Source organism: Caloenas nicobarica, chromosome 1, assembly GCF_036013445.1.
Source record: "Caloenas nicobarica isolate bCalNic1 chromosome 1, bCalNic1.hap1, whole genome shotgun sequence".
NCBI lineage: Eukaryota > Metazoa > Chordata > Aves > Columbiformes > Columbidae > Caloenas > Caloenas nicobarica.
The window spans coordinates 66,748,212-66,769,811 of NC_088245.1; the positions used below are offsets into that span (position 1 = coordinate 66,748,212).

At 45.1% G+C, this 21,600-nt stretch overlaps 1 protein-coding gene across 3 annotated transcripts in view; it reads right to left on the reverse strand.

Moving 5' to 3' along the window:
- Positions 1-21,600, reverse strand: part of CACNA1C (calcium voltage-gated channel subunit alpha1 C) — a 485,027-nt gene that overhangs the window by 20,004 nt on the left and 443,423 nt on the right. For all 3 annotated transcript variants that reach the window (XM_065626926.1, XM_065626928.1, XM_065626927.1), the window contains 6 exons: positions 12,357-12,389; positions 9,208-9,336; positions 5,540-5,605; positions 2,203-2,294; positions 1,404-1,569; positions 374-501 (listed from right to left, as the gene is read on the reverse strand). In XM_065626926.1, coding sequence (XP_065482998.1) covers positions 374-501; positions 1,404-1,569; positions 2,203-2,294; positions 5,540-5,605; positions 9,208-9,336; positions 12,357-12,389 — 614 coding nt within the window. The remainder of the gene's footprint in view (positions 1-373; positions 502-1,403; positions 1,570-2,202; positions 2,295-5,539; positions 5,606-9,207; positions 9,337-12,356; positions 12,390-21,600) is intronic.

The window sequence follows — 21,600 nt, forward strand, 5'->3', positions numbered from 1 at the left end:
AGTAGAAAGTCAAACAGAATAGTCACCGCTCAATGTTGCAAACATACGCAGCAATAAACCAACCCTCTAACCTCCTTTGCTCAATCTCCTGCTGCCCCTCCCTGAAGTCTCTATCTCCCCTCAACTGAAAGTAAAACAATGTCCTGCCAGATAACAGTGCAGACTAAATGCTGAGATTTTTGTGTGTATCCTTGCACTGCTGGCTTATGGATTCACCAGCAATACCTTGTGGATGTATCTATTTCAGGATTTTTGCAGCAAAAAAAAATGCTCCTGCAGGAAGAACATGGCACTTACTGCACTGGGTTTAGAGAACAGAAAATAATGATCCTGTTCTCCCAAGGAACTCTGATATCCAGGCAGGTTTACTTACTTGGCTTCAGGGTCATACTCTGCCCAGATCCTTTTAAACTCATCCAGGTGGTGTGGTCCTAAAATGGACCAGTCCCGTGTCAGGTAATCAAAGTTATCCATTATAACAGCTACAAAAAGATTGATGATCTGCAAACAAGGACAGAAATGACTTGATGGATGAGGCAAGTAACCGTAGACTTTACTGTGTTCTCCTTTAAGGTCTGGATTTGGACTCATAAAACTAGAAAGCCATTGGCGGTGGGTTTTCTGTTCCTCCATGCTAGCCCCCAGTTTAAATGGGGAGATCCTAGAGGTATGATACTCTCAGCTAGTCACATTTTTCCGTTCCCTACTGAATAGATGAGGCTCAAGTTTGATGAATGCTTAGGCATGCTGTGATGGCTTTTTATTTACCTGTGCTTTTGCCCAGCAGAGTAGGGTAGTGGAGGGAGAACCGGAGATTTATCCTCTATAAGCAGTGGGGCTGAGATAAAAGTCCTTTCTTCTGACCCAAGACCAAAACTTTTTAATTGTTGCTGCAGTTCACTGGGAGAGTTTTGCACACTGATGCCAGCTGCAGAGCATGTGCTGTTGCTCTGAGCAATGTCGCATTGCCAACATGGAGCAGATGCAAGTGGGATATGTGTATTCTCACAGTCATCGCTGCTGGCAGCGGAGGAAAAACCTGCTCAGCAGCCAGAAGGAAGGTAGGAGGGAAGGTGGGAAGTGTGGCTGAGGCGTTGCTAGCCTCAGCACAGCCCACAACATGCTAATTTGGTTTTCTCATTGAGGAGGAGGGGGGAAGAGTGTTCCTTTGCTATGCACAAAGGATTGGGATTGGAAGCAGAGCAGCCCCCACAGCTGGAGGGAGGCAGGAGTGGCAGTGACCAAGGCTTGAGTGTTGTCACTGAAAGGGTGCTGCTGGAAAAAGACCCCATGAGGACATTTTCCCTCTTTTGGATCATTCTTCTGCTGTGCGGTGCTGATGTCTGGGGAGGCAGGGGCTCAGTCTGACAGAGGGCAGGTTTTGGTTGCTGGGGTGGACTCACCAGGAAGGCACAGAGCATGTAGAAGCTGATGAAATAGAAGACAGCGAAGCTGCTGCCACAGGAGTTATCGGCTTCGGTGGAGTTGGCTGGCTCTGACTCTGGGTCACACTTCTTGTCTGGGAGACATGCCAGCATGATTTCTTGCCAGGCCTCACCAGTGGCACACCTGGGCATGGCAAAGGACAAGGGAAGACAGCAGTGACCTTCGATGTGAGAGGGACTGGCACATTAGCAACCTGTTCCTGCTCCCATGAACGTTAATGGGAATTTTGCCACTGAGGTCAATTAAAAGCAAGTTATGCTGTTGACTGGGCTTTGACATACACTGGCACTCCCCACACCTTCAGCAGCCCTCCCTGGCCTTGGCACACCTGGCCACAGCTGGAGCAGTACGATGTGCTAAGCTGAGCTGGGCATGGCCATAGCAAAACATGAGTGGGAGTTCATGTCCCTTTCCCTGCTAAAATAAGCTGGAAGTCACACTGGCTCAATTGGAAAGACAGCAGGAGCTTGTGATGCATATCAGCATTTGAGAGCACTGAAAACTGGCTACCTTCCTTCTGAGTAGGAAGACTTGCCTCCCTCCCCAGCATTGACTGTTGGCCAGTGTCAGTTGGCAGGGTGCAAGGCTCCAGGGACTGGTTGTTTCATCTGACATAGCTCCTAGGCTCACTCACTAAAGGACAACATGTTTCTACTCACCTCATGAGCATGTCACGGTAGAAGGAGATAAGCTGCGTCCAAGAGCAGAGGAATCGTGCTCCCAGACTGACACAATCGGGAGCTGTCAGACACCCACCTGAAAAGCAGCAGCACTGCCTGGGGGAAGGTCTGGAAGTTGTTGTTGCGGTTGATTTCTGTGGTATCGTTCAGCGCAATTTTACCAAACACCTGGCAGAAAGCAGAGGTCTTTTCAGGTTAGCCCTGCAAAATCCCCAAACCTCATGTCACCTGTAGCTCTTGGCCTCACCCTGACTCTGATGTTTAACAGAATCTGCTCTTCTCTTAAAAAAATCATTTCCACGGGTCTTTCATATTTGCTGTTCCTTCCCTTGCTTGTGCTTTATCACTGGAAAAGCACTCATTTTGTAACAAGAGACATCTTTTTTTAAAAGAAGACATTCTATTTCATACACTGAATATGTGACATGGGGCCTTATTTTAACAGGTAGTCATATGGGGGGGTGGGTCCAGCTGAAAGAAATCAACAACACAGAAGAAAAGGCTCCTTCCTTGCTTATCTGTCTTTACCAGGAGGAAATGATAGCAAAAGACCAGCAGCTGCAAAGCCTTGAGCTTCCAACTCTGTGGGGAGCCTTAGACCTTCCCAAAACAATGTAAAGTATGTTGCCTTGGATCTGGAGATTGTCTAAATGCTTGCCCGTCCAGTGGCCACGCTTGCCACCCGCAGGTGTTTCAGGCCTCCCTGCCCCCAGAATGCAGGAGTGTGAAGATGATGACTAGATTTGCCAGACGAGGATGGCTTACAGCTTCCTTGCATGTTCAACCACTGTCACTGCACCAACTAGTTCATCCAGCCACCAGATGAAGCTATCAACCTTCGTAGGGGTCTGTCCTTGGATGCGAAGTCACCAGTGCAGGAGAGTTTCGGGCTTCTTTGAAAAAGTCTTCTATATCTTTGGTACTTTCGGGCACCAGGACTGAGAGCTTAACAAACCTCACCTGTCAGAAAGGTCTCTGCACAGCATAGTCAGTCAGCACTATTTACTCCCCATCGATAGCAACGTGACAGAGATCTCGAGGACTGAGAGCTGTAATCTTGTAGCCAAAACGAGCAGCAGGAACAGAGCAGCTCCCAGAGAACATGGAGCTTCTTTTCAAGCAAATGTCACCGATAATTAACACCCCAAGAGAAATGATGATGTGGAGAGAAGTGCAGGGACAATGGCGGGGACGCCGTGCCAGATGGGAGGGAAGGCCTGTACGTGGCAGGCTTTCTGCAGGGGCTACTCATGGGTGTGTGGGCCTTCCCCAGCCCCAACCGCCCCCACCCCGCGGGCAGCACTGACAGCCCAGCTGCACCGAGGAGGAGCAGGAGGACAGTTTAAATGCTCAGAGGCAGGTTGAGCTGAGACAGCCCGTATTTTTCACTTCAGGCGAGTGTAGGCAGGAGAACTTCCCATGCTGGAAGTCTGAGTTGCCTTTCGACCCTGCAGCTTCCTTCACGTACAAGGCACTGGCAGCAGTTACTATGGGTGCTTTGCATTAGGCACCTACGAGGAGCTGGAGGTAGAGGTTCCTGTCTCCAGTCTGTGCCTCCTGGGCCATGATATGAACGGCTTCATCCATCAGCATCAATTTGGATTTTTCCACTTGGGCACATGAGGCAGTGAGGCTTGAATGTTGTTACGCTCCAAGTCAGGGCAGTAGCTGAGATAAAGTGGTAGGTCTCCTTTCTGTGGGAAATGCTTCTATTTTCGTCAGATCTGGTACACCTAGTCTTTCAAGGTAGCTGCTTAATGGAGCGAGGAAGGATTTTCCTTCCTACGTGTCCCTGTGTGTGAGGGAACTCTATGTGTCAGCAGGTTGAAGAGAGCAGCACACAAAATGTCTGAGATGCCACTTTGGCAAAGAGTAATGATAACAGGTCTGTTGGCTCTAAGCAAAGAGGGGAGATGAGAAAAGTTGGTTTTCTCACTGGAAGACAGGAGGGCAGGAAGAGATCTAGTAATCTAGATCAATGTGAAAGACAGATGTATGACTTCAGGCTGCTGAGATGATTAAAACAGAGGCTTGAATGTAAGACAAGGATTAAATAGCCAACTTAGAACTAGCTGACAGAAAAGGGAATAAAATATCTAGTCCTGGCAGTTCCCTGATCATTGTAGACCTGATCTGTGTGGGTGCTTGGAAACAATTTTTAATGCTTTGCGTAGCTACAGAACACTGGTGTAATACTCTCAAGTGATTTTCTGTATAGCACAGGTAATCCTCTAAGATCTTGGCCATTTGAGCTAGTTAGGTATTAAAGGCAAAACTGGCAAGTTTACAGTATGAGCCTAGTAGACTAAATGACAGCTGTAATTACTGGAGGCAATTGAGATAACCTATGATAATTCAAGAGAAGATTAGTTTTATTTTTCAGACTGGGGGAGGGTAGATGAGTTTGTGAAAAGATGTCATTATAATAACAGGAAACAAATTAAAACAAGGTCACAGAGGTCAGATGAATTTCATTACAAATTCTGCCAGCATTGTGAAACCAAGAAGCCTGTCATGTTTGAAGACCTCTGGAAGCAATTATGCCATGCCTTTCTATACTTTGGTCTCTGGTCCCAGATGGCTGACTTGTCTGAGATCCTTGATTAACACCAAAGTGGAAAGAGAAGCTCGGTTTGAAAAGCAGCATAGCAAATGAAGCTGGGACTGCCACACACTGTGCCTATATCACATTCTTTCTTCAATGGTCTGCGTGCAAAATCAGTTCCTTGCACAGATGAATGCTCAGGCGGGTTCCAAATTCATTTTGCAAACTGAATAGGATATTGTATTGATGCAGCTTCCTGAAGAGCTGGCACAAACACAGAGAGTCGGTATGTTGAGTCTGATCCCATATTTACCTTCATGGGTGTGAATCAAAAGCTGCTTTTTACAACTCAGTGAAAGTTACACCAGTGTGAAAGCGATGCAAGAGAAAAATTGGATTTGTTCAGTGCAGCACGGCTGCAAGCCCACGGAAACAACTGTTTTGAACCAATGAGTGAGGCAGTAAATCTGCTTTGCCACTGCTGCTGGGTATTCCTTTGAGAATGTGGAGGGCAGGCACGATCCTGTATTGTTTGCCTGTATTGTTTTGTGTGTGGTGTGTGGGGTTTTTTTGGTTGTTGTTTGTTTGTTTTTTTGTTTTTTTTGTTTTGTTTGTTTGTTTTTGTTTTGTTTTGTTTTGTTTGTTTTTTGTTTGGTTTTGTTTTTTTCCTGGAGCGTGTTGTGCTTCTGTTGGAAGTGCATAGGTAAACAATGTTTTCCAACCAAGGTTAGTTGCCATCTTAACTTACTGAGTGAAAACATTCTTGTAAGCCCTTACAACCACACGTTCATCTAGTTACTTTATAAGTCAGATCCCAAAACTCTAACAGGAGAAGACAGGCACAACTGAGCTCTTTAGCATCACTTACCTGCATCCCGATCACGGCGTAGATGAAGAACAACATCACTATTAAGAGAGCCACATAGGGGAGAGCCTAGAAATGAAAAAAGAAAAACACCGTGTCTCCAGAGAGCCGGGCACATTGGAGCCAGGGTCTTGCTCCTGGCTTTGGGAAACTGGCCCCAAACATGGACTCTGTAATTTGGGCAAGTGGCCACTAGATGCCTCTACAGGCCCACATTTGCTTGTCCTCCCCGCCACCAACCCTGCTGCCACCCAGCTCAGGCCGGCTTTGACTCTGCTCCCACTCGTGATGGTGTCACTCTGCTGCCTCCACAGCAGTCCTGCCAGTGTCTACAGCTGCTTACCAAGAGGAGAAAACCCTCACAAGCAGTATTATTCTGGCACTAACTGCAATGTGATTTTTTTTCTGGACCCAGTCTGGTGAAATAAAAAAAGCAACAGCTGCCGAGATCCAAATTCAAGGCTCCTGCTACAATGGCTGGTACCATCCTAAGTACCTAAAGCAGCATCGGCTTTGTTCCCTGTTCAGTGTTAGGTGTTTGTGATGGTGTCTGCAATGCACTGAGTGTCTGTGATCAGCTGCTGAAGAGGAAATGCAGAGCCCTGATATGCACAGCTGCCTGGTAAGGAAGAGGTCTGTTCGATCAGCAAAGTGTTGAGTTGCTATCGGGTTTCCTCCGTCACTAGCAGGAATCAAGGGCACAGCTCAGGTTCTCAGAGACTCAGGCTTTTGAGGAGGAATTTTCTACTCTGTTGCTTTTGAAACATATGTTGCTTAGACCAGACATTTCCAGACATTACTTCAGAGGCAATGGGTGGACACGTTCATCCTGAAAATGAGTACGGTCCCTGATCTGGATTTTTAACACCCCATTTCATAGAGTATAGAAGGCCTACAACCTTATTATTTTTAAATATAAGATCTACACATTCTAAATCTATGCCTAAATTCAACAGGGCTAAATCCTACAGGATAAATTGAGGAAAAATTTTCACTGACCACTATGGACATTTCACTAAGATCTGTACAAGTCATCTGAAAGCGATCTGAATATTAAAATGGCAAAAATTCAAACCTTTAAACAATGTCTGTAATCATCATCTTGAGGCTCAGGGGCTGATTCCTCTGTGGTTTTGAGGGTCAGACAAATCTGTATGGTTACCCCACAATGTCAGTGGACACATGCCAGCTCAGAATTGGGCTCCAAACATTTTGTGGTGATCTAGTTGGGACTTCATAAATACACTTAGAACAGTCCCTGGAATAGTGTCCAGACAGGATGTGAGGTGCATAACCTTAACTGGTTCTGCTGTCTTTCAAATGGAGATGGGAACAGCGTTTTCCTCCTGGTCATCTGGCCCTCCACTGTCTTTCCATGTTCTTCTGCTCAGCCCACTCCTCTCCACTGATGCGCCTTCTTACTTACCTCTTATTCCCCATGGCTCCTTCAGCTCCCTGCCTCCCATACTCCACTCTTCTGGCTCTGTCCTCCTCCAGCTCCATCCTTCCCCGGCTTTACCACTTTGTCCTTGTGATTCCCACGGCCTTGCCTTGCCCTCAGCACCCCTCTCATTTCCTACTCCTCCCCCTCGCCAGCCTGGGCTCTGGTGCTATCTCTGCAGGCAGAAATCCCGCTGAGCATTTTCCCACCACATGCTCCTCTGACCAGTACCCCAACTTGGATGGAAGGACCATGAGCCATGTGCAGGGCACATGGTAGTTATGATGGCAGCTGAACTCCAGTGCAAGTTCATTGTTTATTAGGCTGCCCTGTGTGTGCAAGGATGCTTCCTGGAAGCATGTGGGGACACAGAGAAGAGCCTGTGCCAGACAAAGTCTGCAGGGATCCCAGTTTTTGACAGCGGGAGTGGTTAAGAGTGCTGCACAGTGGCTATTCTTAGCTACCAAAGAAGCCTCCCAGTAGTAGCAAGAGGAGGAGCTTGGAGCAGAGAGTACTGTATTATAAATGGCTAAAGGCTTTCAAGGGAAAAGGCACTCGCTCGCAGTGCTTTTTTAATTTGTTTTTCCCTGCTGTGGGAGATACCTCCCTTGATACTTTCTCCCATCACCCTACAACCCTGCCTAAAAGTGACTCTCCAATCAAAGAGGTCTGAAGGTCACTGGACGGAAGCACCAGGCACTCCCTTTCCCATCCATCTCATCCTGTCCAGCCAAGAGCCGTGGCAAGCTGAGCTCAGGATAAGAGCAAGCTATTGCTAAAGACGCTGGAGGGGCACAGGGGCGAGGGGAGGAGAAGCAGGCGCTGGAAAGTGTGACTCTGTCCCCTGCATTGGGGGTGGCCGAGCTGTGCCAAGGGAATCTCATTCCTATGCCTGCAGACAAAATGGTTCCCACTGGAGCCACTCAAATAACAACCTGGAAGTTAGCAACCGTGTAAGCAATGGAAAAAGTGGCATATGGTACAGATATGTCAGAAAACTGCTGTGTAATATTAGGTCCTCTAGCCGTCAAGGAGTGTGCAAAGTGAGAGCCCTTTACGTGAGCCCGGGGGTCTGGCTACTGAGACCACCTGATGGTTGCACTGGAGAAGGTCCAGGTTGATCCCTGGTGTACACACATGCTATTCTTGCTGATGCAGACAGAACAGCACTGCAGGCTTTTGTCCCAGCTTGTGTTGTAGCTGATGAGGTTTAAGTTTTAAAGTGTGGATCAGCTCCTTTCCCATTTGAGTAAATACAAATGCTTTTGACCATTTAAAGCCTCAGTCTGAGGGATGCGCGGTTGCTGTTTCGAGACTTCTGGGTTGTGCAAGTTGCTCTTTTCATGCTTTTGTCCAGTGATGTGTCCTGTATCTTTTCTCATGTTTAGACAACTGTTTGTAGTCCTGTGCTGTCTTTCCCTGACACTTCCTCTGGACCTGCCCCAGCTAACATCGATGTTGTGCTGGCCCAGTAGGTCTAGGTCAAATACTTGTAAAATGCAGGAACATGCCATGCTTCATCTCTACCATTCTTCTATACATGGCTTGGTTAGGGAGTGTTTTGGAAGCAGTTTTTCTAGTGAGTAGCTATCTCTTGGTGTTTCTCTCCCCCAGAGGTGATGAGTCTTATCCAGTCTGTTCTCCTTCGCCTTCCCCTCTCTGCTCTGGCACTTTACCTACCACTGAAATGCACCTTCCTCCAGGGCAAAAGTAGCAGCAATTTAATCACTTGGCATCATTACCAGGGCCAAAGGTGTGGGGCTGAAAAGGTGAAATACTTCCTGGATGAAAGCATAGGGGCCACACACCTCTGCTACTCACTGGAAATCCTCAAAACAAGGCTTAAGGGAAACTTAATTGAGACCCGGGCCTTCCTCATAGCTGTGTATTTCGCTTAAAGCAACAGATATAAAGTACAGCTAAAATAGAAAAAAAAAAAGGAGATTCAAGGGTTACAGACAGGCAGTAATTGAGTCGAACTGAGCTATCAAGGCTGTTCAGGAAGGTCTCAAGCAATTACTCATGCTTTAAAGATGAAACTCGTACCCAGACAGTTATCCTCTGCGAGCCCCATTTACTTGACTCTCATTTGTGCCACATGCCCCGGCTGCGCACAGCTCTGACCAGCAGCCTTGCAGCTCAAGACACTTGGGTGAAACCCCTCCCTGGGGGGCCACCAAGGGGAAACGGGAAAGAGTTAGGTCTTACTTAGGTATAAATGGAGGAATACCTGGAAGGACTTGATGAAGGTCCAAAGCAGCGTCCGGATGCCCTCCCCTCGGCTCAGGAGCTTCACGAGACGCATCACGCGGAAGAGTCGGAAGAAGGTGATTGAGATGCGAGAGTTTTCCTCTGCGTTCTGGAAGCCATTGGCACAGAGGCAGGAGTTACAACAGCACAGGAGGAACAGGGGCCCTGGGCCACAGAGGATGCTATGCCGAGAGCTCACTGCACTGTTCCTTGTCCTGGTACCACTCCCTGGGCTTGCAATACTCCAGCACCCCAGGGAGGGGCCAACGCTGGCCAAGCCTGCGCTCTCTCCCATGGTGGTGTGGCTACTTTATGGGGGCTCTCGTGGCCATCAGCCTCTCCCTTCAGGTTGCCTGGACTTTAGGGGATTAGGGATGTGTTATGCTATAAACCCCTCCATTACATCTCCTCCTTACATTGGAAAGATGCAATTCTCCTTTGACATGGTACTTCGGGGTGTGGGAGGGAAAGATACTTTCTCTTCTGACCTCACTGGGATGTTTTACCCTGAAAGTGCCTCAGCCAGCAGTTCTGGTTAATGTGGCGCTGGGCATCAGCCACGTGCCTCTTGCTCTGCTGAGAAACAGTAGCAAGTCCCAGCTGTGCCCCCGGGGTGCAAAACCCTGCGGGGGCATGGTGTGCGCTGCCCCTGCCCCGCTGCTGGCGTCACCGGCACCACTGGCAGCCCCGCTGTCCCTGCGCCGCTGCGGCCAGGCTTCTGGGGACGGGGCCGCGGTCCCTCGCTCCTGCTGCTCTTTGCTCAGGCCTTTCGCATTTCTCATGACCCCTTTGTATTTCCCACAGTCTGCGCACTGACTTTTGTTTTTTTAAAAACATTTTATTTTGGGTTCACTGCTACTGTTCAAGCGTGCAGTATTTTAAAATAGTCTTTTCTGGCCTTTTTTTTTTTTTCTCTTCTCGCAGCATCTGCTTTGTCCCTAAGCATTTTCCCCTGGGCCTCCAACCAGCTCTGGCGTTCACACGTGTGAAGGCCATGTCTGTCTGAGGGCTGCCGCAGCAGCAGGCTCACCTCAGTGGAGGACCCACTGCCTAGCTCGAGGGGAGATGAGGCACAGAAAATGCCACGTTTCCCAGTTCATTACCCCCCTAAAATATTGTACAAAGCCTACAGTGCTGGTGGCTTCCGCTAGCAGCTCTGTGGGAATGTGACCTCCTCTCGCAGGGGGAGATAACACTGTCACCCTGCCACTTGACCTATCGTGGAGCAAAGTGCACAGAAACCCCCCTCTCTGTCCCCACCCAGGCTGCAAAGACCACAGTTTCATTCTGAACACCACCAAAAGAGCAACATTTAGGAGGAAGAAACAGTGCAGATCACCCCTGCTGTTAACTACTCACCACTGTGTAAACCAAGAGAGAACAGACCCTTTGGATTTCCTGTCACCGGGCAGTGAAAACAGCAGCTGCTAGTCTGTCTGCTCCTGATAAAACCCAAGGCCTGCGCATACGTTTCTGGGATTAAATGTCCAGACGAGGACACGTACCTGTGTGCTGGGTGTGCTCCTGTTTCCAACCAGGGATGAGCAGGATGGGGCCCAGCTGGGTCCGTGTCCCAGCTCCTGCTGTACAGCCATGGGGACACACAGGGGCCACGGCTGCTTGTTACTGCGTGTGGACCCCACTCGTGCCGAAAGCTCAGTGCTATGTACAATAGTTCAGGATGGCACCCCAGCTGCAGTGTGCCTGTCTATCTGTGGTGAATCACCCGTGGATATTTTGGGTAGCTTCCTCCAGTCTGCAGCAAAGGCTGACGCTTGCTGCCTGTGCAGTAACTGGGTGAAAAAAGTTAGGGAACAGCCTGTGTCAAAGAAAAGCCAGAGTGCTCCTTACATCTCACATCACTCTAGTTTTCTAACTTGGACGGCAAGCTGGTGGCTTCAGTGAATCAGAGGGAATTGCTCTGAGGTGAAGGAGTGAACATGGCCTCCAGGAAATCAAAAATCATGGCGTTCAATACTGAGCACCACAGTCCCAGAGGCCTAACTATAAGGTTACACACCTCTCCCAATCCTAGAGAACTGCTATGGCCTCTCTCTCTTCCACTTTCTGTAAGAAGCTAAACTCCAATAGCACCTAAAAGAGACATGAGGTCCAAATGTAAAAGTTATTTGGACAACAGTACTGCTGTGGTTGTGACCAAAAAAAAAAAGTGTTTTATTATTCTACCTGCTGCTGCTCTTGTTGACTTGGCCCTTTGAATTGCAACAAGCTGGGACATGAGTCTGAACAAAGGTTTTAGCATTTCTTTTGTCTTTTCTTGCTAAGAGGAGGCAGCTGCTCCAGGCAGAACATTATCCCTGTGCTCCTAGGGTCCTGGAGCAGGCAAAGTCTAAGCGGCGGATAAAATAGAACAGGCTCCTCTCTGACGCAAATCTACAATTTACTGGCATCGAACCACTTAGCCAAAAACACTCAGCAATGCCTTGGGAGATTATGATCATTTTACAACTAGGTGGATACAGATTAGCCAGTGCCTGAGTAGCTTTGCTTGCTTTCCACTGGCTTTCATCCAGCTTCTCGAAGGCATCTCCTTGCCAGAGGAAGGAGGTTCTGCAAAGTGGCAATCAAGAGACTGGAAGTTACTGCAACTCTGTTGGGGTGGTGTGGGAACTGCCTTTGAACACCAAGGCAGCAGAGTTTTTGTGCACCACGGCACAACTTACTCTTTTTTGTGCAAAGTAAGAACTCTAATGTTACAGAGGATCACCTCATTGAAGAGGAAAGTCAGAGTCCCCATCCTTTCTAGTGTGGAGGCTTGGACATGAAGTCGCATTGCAAACTCATTCAGTGTCATCCTGATAGTGACATAGTTTGTTGCTAACAAGAAATCTTACCAGGTCTAGTTCTCTCTTGGTGACTCATTAGAAGGCAGAACGACAGTTAACTTGACCAAGGAAAGCTCAGGATGCACAAGAAATACGTATGTGCAGCATATTCACAGCTCATGTGAACACCAGACTCACACCAATACACAACATGGCAGCTTCATGCACAAGTAACTAGGCTGGACTTGGAGAGAGAACTCGTGATCACGAGGAAGAGAATAAAGGAGTGTGTTAGAAAGAGTGTCACAGAAGCTGGGAGGGTGGTCTGTATTTTTTGTCTTACCATAGAGGAAGAGCATTGGGTATGTTCAGCTGGCTTTAAAGAAAGGCAGACAGAAATAAGCTGTAATAAGTCTCCAATCAAGAGCCCTAGTAAACTAGGTCTTGGCTAACACAGGAGCAACAAAACGGCAGAAGAGGGCTAAAGGGAGTTTGAAAGAAATGCACAAGAGGCTGGGCTTATTCCCTAGGATGCCCAGGATCAAAGCTGGCCATGGCAGAAGTAGGTACAACTCCCATTGAATTTGATGCAAGCTGTATCCACTACCACCACATGTGAACTGCACTCAGTATCTCCTGAGTGCTAGACATCCTGGCATCCAGGCAGTGCAGGTACTCATATTGTTAAAATGTTTCTTGTATGACTACTATCAAGTTCCATACAGGGGCTGATTTAGCTTGTCAGCTGAGATCCAGGCCATGTTTGTACAGGGACCAGCCAGCTTCTAGTGCATCAGTCTGATTTGTAAACCCATAATATCCCAGTGTTAAAGCAACACTTTATATATCCCCATTCCCTTACACATAGTTCTGGGCAATATCATTGTTGTTACTAAGACAATGGGTTGGGACAGTCTAATCAGCTCTTGGCAACCCTACACCACCCACCACCAGCTGTGGAAAGTGGGCTGGTAAAACTGGTTAGCTTGCTGTACCTTTACCCACCTCACAGCAAAGCTCCAGGGACCCAATGGATGTGTCCTTGGAGGCCGAGCTGAGCTGAGCCCTGGTCATGCCTGGAAAAGCCTAGCTGCTGCAAACACTCTGCCTGACATTCCTTGACTAACTTCTGAGGCCATTTCCAATACTGAGAACAATTCTGAAAAACACCCAAGGCTGCAAATACCCTTAGGTGTAAGAAGCAGAATTGAAAATTATATAAAACCAGCTTTATTGGGAGTCCTTCAGTTCAATAGTAACATAATCCTTAAGGCCTAACCTCTACCATATGTCCCATATGCTAAACCTGTCTGTCATTACTTCCTGTGTCTACATTAGCAAAGCTGACACTGATGAATTTCTTCTTCTGCCAATGGCAGAATTCACCTCTAGGGCCACTCCTGAAGTGCGCTCCTTTTCTCCAAGGACACTGCAGTAACCAATCTGGCATTGTATTACCTAAATCAAAAATGTAGTTTGGATGCACAGCCTATTTGTTGATACAGGCAAATGAGAACAATTAAAAACCCAAGGTACACCTAATCATATAATAGTCTTTTGGGTTAACTCTTTGTTTTGGCAGTGTCAGATTTCATTTATTTTATCCTCGTCTTTGACATGTTTGCTCTTGTGTTTTCTTTTCAGATCACATACAGGCAAAAGTTGGCTTGAATACCAAATAAAGGAGTGGTGCCCGTATAAACATTTCATACAGACCAGGCATAGAATTTGATTTTATCTTGCTGGGCAAACATCTTTCCAGCAAAGAGTTTCTCTGTCCCATCTCCCTTCCTCTTTCTAGTTTTGCAAATAATCTTTTATAACAGTAGAAGGACCCTTATTCTGTTAGTTGCTGCATTCCTGGTAGAAGGTACAAAGCCCCTTCAAACTAACTGAAGGAAGCCCAACAATTTTCAGCACCTTTCAGGATTCGCCATCCTCCCTGGCTGACAGTGTTTGTTCATCTGTGACTGACTGCCTGAAGAAGCCTTGTAAGTTGCCGTGGAATATTATACCTTAATTTGATATTGTTAGTATTTCATCAGAAAGTGCAGATAATAGTAATGTAACAGAGTCAAAAAAGCTGTATAAAAGGATATCGTGATACAAGGAACTGTTGATGTGGGATGCTCAACTCGGAGGAGTTGGCATCACATTGAAAAACTAGAAACCAAAGGTTCTGGCTGTCTTCGGCACTGCTAAGAAAGTGAAGTAGAGGATGACTTACTCGTCTTTTATTCCCAGAGCTAACTGGCCTGTATTTTAAGATGGGGTATATGAAGGGAAATCAACCCCCAGCTGCAGGTTCCTGAATACATTTTCTGATATCCACAAAGCTTTCAGCGAGTAGCCAAATCCTACCACTTTTCACCTCTGCCAAAAAGTCGCCATATGGACCTGAGCACAGGTATCTGAGAACTTGTTACTGGGACTTTCAAGCGTGGCCATTCCTAACTATAAATCTGAGAGCTATTGCTAGATTTTCTGAGAATCTTCAGCCTTGCAAGTGATGTGGGCATGCCAGTTTCAGGAGAAGAACCAGCACTCGGCACCTGAGAATGTAGTAGTCACATCAGTTCACAGGGACTGAGGCATGGTGATAGGTACTTGGAAATAAACCCAGTGTCTAATTCCCATCTGAAGTGGAAAGGATTTTATTTCTAGAAATCTCAGAACAATGTACAAAACCAAATCCTCATCAGTTTGATGTCTTTGAAGAAGCCTTTGGAGAATCTACACCACTTAACAGAAGGCAGCTTTGGCTGTACTCGGTTTTACCTGCATGTGGTCTAACCTGCAAAGGAACTTCAAGTATTCTACCCTGCTCTTGACATGTGTGGCACAAGCAGCACACACATAACTGAATGGGAAAGGGTAACAAAAATAACAGCAAGATCAGTCAAGACATGATGCTTTATGCAATTTCCATCATAGAGAACAGGGACCTGAAGTATAAACCACAAACAAGTCCAGGGGTGTACTAAGAATGACACAGAAGGGAACATGCAGGCTAAGAGTGGGAAGAGAAATATCTGAGGCAGGATGCATCTATGTAAAGACACTCAGTGAAGATGAGGGCAATGAAACTGCTTGGGCCATTTCTTTCTTTTTTTTTTTTTTTTTTTAATCTTGATGTCACCATATTAAAAAAGGTAATAGAAATGCTAAAGAGCAGAAGAAGTCAAGAAACAGAAAAGCAGGTTCTGGAGGCCAAAGTAAAGATTCTGCAGGATAAAGACTGAGGGATCCCTGCAGCACGTCTGAAAAGCTCCTCAGAATATTTTTACCTGCATGTGTCTCGTGTTAACTGTTCAATGTGTACTAGGGCACCAACATTTTAAACAGATGCATTACTCGAGCTGCTGCGAAACTGTGTGCATCCTTAAAGCCTCTAGAGCAGGGGTGTCAAACTCATTTTCACCGGGGGGGCACATCAGCCTCGTGGTTGCCTTCAAAGAGACAAATGTAGTTTTAGGACTATAGAAATGTAACTGCTTTATGAGTTTGACACCCCTGCTCTACAGGCGCGAAAGTGAAAGGCACAGCTTATGCCTATCATGAATTCAGGATCCCAGGTGGGCAAGTCTCTCGGAAAGAAGACAGGTTTATTCAATGGAGAGATATCTAAAAACTCCAAGACCACAGCACCTAATAAGGTAACTGGTAGCACTGTGTTCCTGCTAATCATGCTCCATGTGGGTAGGTGGGAGTGAGGCTTTCTGGTGGCTATTTGCAAAGAACCTCCAGATGGGTAGAGGGAGAATCAAAGTCTCCTGAACATCCATACTGACTCACATATCAAACTTGGTGTCTGATCTTGCCATCAAGTCAAGGAAATAGTTTGCAACAGGTTGTGTTTATGGGTTTCCAAATCCTGGTTACAGCACGAATGCTTTGAAATCTAGGAGACAATAAAATTTGCACTCCAGGAGAACCAGTTTCTATGTTCCAAGGGCAATATGTAACAGTCGATATCATATGATGTTTATAGTATAACATAATCCATTCTGAAATCCTGAGAAGGGATGACTGGGCTTTTCAGAGCTGTAAAGACAGAAGCAAAAATATGAGCAAAAAGACTAAACACTTTGTACCATCATGGTAGTATCAAAGCTCCTTGAAATATCCATGCGTCAGAATATCTTCTGTATAGATAAAGATTTAGAATAAAAAAATAAGATGTGTTAATAAATAGATTCAAATGAAAGTTTCAGTAGAAAAATCCTGAGAAGATATATCAATCCCACTTCATCCCTGTGGAACACTGGAGATCAAGGACCATGTTGAGAGGTTTGAGTTCCCTGGAGTTTTTGGCTGGTTTGCTACAACTACACAGGATCTTTCAAAAAGATGGACTGATTTGAAATTCAACCCAATTTGAAATTGTGTCCATCTTTTTGAAACACTCTGTATACTGCCTATCCAGAAAAGCAGCACCTAGAAATGCCTAGAGGGGAGCTCCATTAGGTTTGTACAGTACATATTTAATCAATATATCCAAGGAGGCTGCTTGACTGCTGAGTACGCATGTTGCAGTAGCTGAGATGGCAGTACAGGCAGGTGGCATTCCCATAACCAGCACTGTTGATGGCAGTAATTTTTTTTTAACACTACAGGACATGCTCAAGATGACGAGTTCAGCTCCTTCAGATGATCCAATCTTTGCTAAGAAATCCAAACTGAATTCTTTCTGACAGTTGAGGGGTAAAACTTTCTTGCTTATAGCTTTTTAACTTTCTAATAAGACTTCTTCCATTCGTAGGGAGGAATCTCTTTTTGCGAGATAGAATCCAACCTCTGTGTTATGGTTAACTTTGGCCTGGCTCGATCTGGGGAACATTTAAGTAGCTGAATGTACAGTGTTATGGTTGCTTTGTTAGTTAGACCTGTCTCAGTCAATGCAGTGGTACAATGGCAGGCTTCTAATTTTTGTCTCATAGCCCTGGGTTTGAAAAGATGACAGGAAATCTGTGTTTGAGACTTTGGCACCACGATATGACAGAGTATCTTCATATTTCTCAAGAAAACAAATGGTCAGATGCTTGTTTTGCCTTTTGTGACAATCTATAATGGCATTTCTCCACTGAGGAAAACATGGCTTGTGGATGAAGCTCTTAGGAGACCACTTGCAGTAGTTGGCTGTTGATGATGGATGTCTAAGATGTTTTCTTGGTTGCTGTTGACATTTGGAGAATTAAAAGTTACCCATGAAGATGCTGTATCTGTTGGAAACTTGTCCATTGGTCTGCTAGCCTTCTTCCATGAGGAAAGGATGATAGATGTTCACTTGCTTTTTTCTACTCATTGCAGGAAGGATGCCTCTGAGAATCCACACTGTAGAGTTGGCCTGAGCAGGCTGCAGTGCAGTGTAGTTCCTTTGCAGTTCTAGGACATCAGCCTTTTCTAGCTCAAGTTCTTTGTATCTAGATGTTCTTCAAGAGTCCTGCCTACTTTAACCATACCACATCTGTGACCTTCTTGGGCACAAAATAAAGGGCAGAAAGACACATTCTGGGGAAATGAACTTGTCATATATAGATAAGATTTTGATGGCAGTTAAAGGCAGTTTCATTAAGGGATACCTTGCAAGCAACACTGATTTTTTTGTTGCTACAGGTAGTGAGAAAGAACCGAAGGGCTCTTTCAGCTGCTTGGCCACTTCCATCTTGGCTGGATGTAAGGGACACAAACAGGGCAAGTGCAAGCCAACAGTTCTACTGTTCTGGAGATTTTTTTTGCACACATGTGGGTCACGTACAAGCTGAGATGGGATCTGCAAGGACATAACTTCAAGAAGAACAAGAATTTATCCGGGTATAAAAAAAAAAAGAGATTTAGAGTTTGTCAGTGCCATGGAGACATGATAAAAGAAAACCCACTAGACATTTTCTGGTGTTTGTAGTGTCAAAATTCTCCAGTGACCTCAGGAGGCTGTCTGAGTAACACAAGTCTTTGTGGAGAGCTGAAAAAAGTCAGGGTTTCAAAGCAACCTGGCTGCTGGCAGGTAATAGCCTGGGGAGCACTGGGAAGTTACCGCAACCTCCTCCACAGTCATCTGTCTGCCACTGCTGCGTGTGGTTTTAATCACAAGAGCTCTAGAGATAATCCACCTGCCACCAAAGTCTGTGAAGTTATTACAAAATCAGGCAGAAATGTACCTGGTATCTCTCTAACAGAGAATACTACTGGTTTGCAGATGGCATAATTCTCAACTCCCACAACCCAATGGTAAAATCAAATTACTGGCAGGGAAAAAAAAAAAAAAGGCAATCAAGTGTGCCGTTCTTTGAGGATTTCTGGGAATATTTTGAATAAAACTAGTCAGAATTTTTTATTTCTACAAAAATATTTTCCATTAGAAGAATGCTGATGCTGAAAGTGAAATGTTCCACAGAAACACGTCAGTTTTGAAAAAAGCATTTAAGAAATGTAAGATTGAAATCTCACATTTTATTCTCACACATTTCAATTTAATTTTTCGTTTCAATTAGAAATGTTATATAACTATGAAAAAACCCAAGCCTAGACTAAACTGTTTTTACTTTACTTAAGCAAATATTTTGATTTTCCTCAATTATTTCTGTTGGAGTAATCTTTTACTGAAAATTTCGCAATTTAAAATCTTGATTCCATTTTAAAACAGAAAAAAAGTTACCATTACAAGGAGCTTTTGCAAAACAAAAAGTCAAACCTTCCTATGACTGTATCTTGGGTAAAGCACCAGATGGTTTTTTAAATAATTGTCATAAATTGAGGTTTGGTTTTAGTGCCTATTAGAAAAGGCTGCAATCTTACAATAAAACAGGGAATCAAGGTGTACAATGCTGCTTTTACTGGGGCAAATGATGAACACTCTGCTGATTTCCCTGGAAAAAACCTTGAGTTGTTCCAATGCAATGTGACATGCTAATCCTCAGATAGCTCTGCAGAAGAGACTAAGATCTCTTGCACTGGGGAATTAAAATTTTATCTGGTGCAATAAGGAGAATTAGGAAAAATGTGAGACCTGCAATGAAGTTTGCCATTACATTTCTGCCTGCACCAACTCATGTGGGTCAATAGACATAAAATACCAGCTCATACAAATGCAATAGATATGCATTTATACTTCACATAGATTCTACATGATCTCAGATATTGGGGGAAATATTAGCATATCTGTATGCAACAAAAGCCTATTTTGAATACAGTTAATAAGGTCAAGGTAACTTTTAAAGCAAATGAGTCCTGCAGCTATCAGTTTTTTTCCTTCATTTCCTATGTATTCTAAGATTTTTAAATTCTAGAACTTGCTTTTCTAATTACCTTCAAATATGCAAATCATAACAATTTGAATAGCTTATTAATTAATTTCACATATATCTGCATGAAACTGTCAGACAGTAATCTTATGGTTCCAAGTGCTTAAGGTAAATATAAGGAAAGTCAATTGCTTTAATTTGGTTATGCAGATTACCCTAGATTGACAATTGCTGGATAGTTAATGAGTGTCACTTTTTACACAGCTGAAAGCTCTATTTTTCCCCATTACTTTCATGAAAGCAGAACAATTGGTAAAGTATATCTATGCAAATTATTCGTAATTTTCAGGATGTTTTAATAATCCTTCTCATTAGCTCTGGGTAAATGATGAGTTCAAGTCTTACGGTAATCAAGCCTGGGTGGCTCCTGAGGAACAAGTAGATATTAAACACTATCAGAAATGTGCTGCTCATCTTCAGGTACAAGTACTGGTCTGACTCAGAGAGGCAGGTGCAGCTTTGCCGGTGTTTTGTTATTTGTGTTTTGAGGGACAGGTAGCCAAAAAACCCCAACCCTAGAACATCTGGATAGGAAGGCTCTGAAGATAAACTGAGCCATGCAAATAAATATTGAAAGGCTACTTGCGTGCAGGACCTTCTACTTTTGTTTTACAGGTGGAGTGATTTTAAGGATTTTCCAATTTGAGTATTGGCTGAGGAGAGGTTTTGCTGATTTGGTCATCTCTGCCAGAAGCCATGTGTGACAGGGTGGACTTTTTTCATTCAACTTGCCTTTTCACTTACCCAGTTCTTGATCCACAACAGGGCAAATGCTACTAAAGGAGGTAATCAGGCTGTCTCAGCCCAGAGCAGGCTGAGGGGGGATGGCCCTGGGACCAGACCAGACTCCTCAGCAAGACAGAGAGAGAACAAGTGTGAAAATTTAGAGTTCACAAGTCTCCATCTATCCTCAACTCTATTACCAACCATGCCAATGGTTTCCTCATTGCTGTTCCTAAGTAGTCCAACATGCCTCAGTGGCTTTCCTATGGCAAAGTTAATATGGTTTTTAAACACCAAACCCAGCGGTGTCTTTAGCACTGTGCTGGAAAGGGGAGTCTTCTTTTCCTCCACCCCTTTAGGAAGATTTGTGTTCTCTCTTACATTGGTCATTCTTCTCTTCTCTTTTTCTTTCTTTTTTTTTTTTTTTTTTTTTTTTCCCCCATTGTTTGTGAGAGATGGAGGGAGGGAAATCTGTGGGGCTGCTTTTTGAAATTTCCTAATGAAAGTTCTTTTCATATCCAGGCTCTCCCATCCCAAACACCCAAAAATTCCATCATTTTGACTTCTTATCTGTAGTAATGTTGTGAAAGCACAGCTGCTCTGGTGGGCTGCAAGTAAAGAGGTGGTATCTGACATGGATTGGCCTCCTAAGGTTCTCCCAAACTAAGACCATGCCACTGATTTTGATCTTGAAATGAAAAAAAAAAAAAAGAGACTGTTCAGAGCATTCATGTCAGTCTTGGCTACTTTAAGGACTTGCTGTTTTGTGCTTTATGAGGTGTAGTTTTATCCATTCTTTGTACCATCCCACAGCCAGTCTTGAAAAGGACAATGGCATCAGAATTCTCTAAGATGATTTTCCTGAGCCATAGGTTGGCAGGAACTTTCCCTGTCTCCAACATCTTGTAATACTCCAATAGTACGGAGGAGGTGAGTGTCATCTACTGGCTTCATCCTCCCTGGGGGCTGATGATTTGAAGGATTAAGCAAGCTTCCAAAAGCATGTCTTCCTTCTGTTGTGGCTGTGCTTGTCTTCAGTGCATTGAGCATTTGAGCACTTCCACAGCTATTTGTTAATTACTTATTAACTAGCTGATAGGATTCCATGATGTCAAAAAAGTAAAAAGGAAGAAGGAAAAATGAAGAACAGATTGAAACTTGGTGCCCTCTGTGTATTGGTGTTACTGGGGTTTCTCTGGGCAGCCACACCTGCCTATGAACAAAAGGAGGCTGGAGACCTTTGGGGTTTGTTGGGCCCCATCTTTGAAGAGGTTTGCTGGAAGCTCAGTGTGAAGGGTTTACTGTGATGTGGTTGGCAGGAGCATGTGAATCCAGAAGGAAGCTTCAGTAGCATCTTTGTGGCTCCTCTGTAACTGGTGGGGAATTACACTGGTGGCATCAAGGTCAGAAGCAGGCCTATGGTCTGTAGCAAAATACCCACTCCTCAGTACGATAACTCTTCTGGGCACTAACGGAGCCAGATGGAGACTAGATCATGAGCAGATTTTTTCCAGGGAAGAAGGCAGGCAGTCTGCCAGCTCCAAGACTCTGCATGCAGTGTTG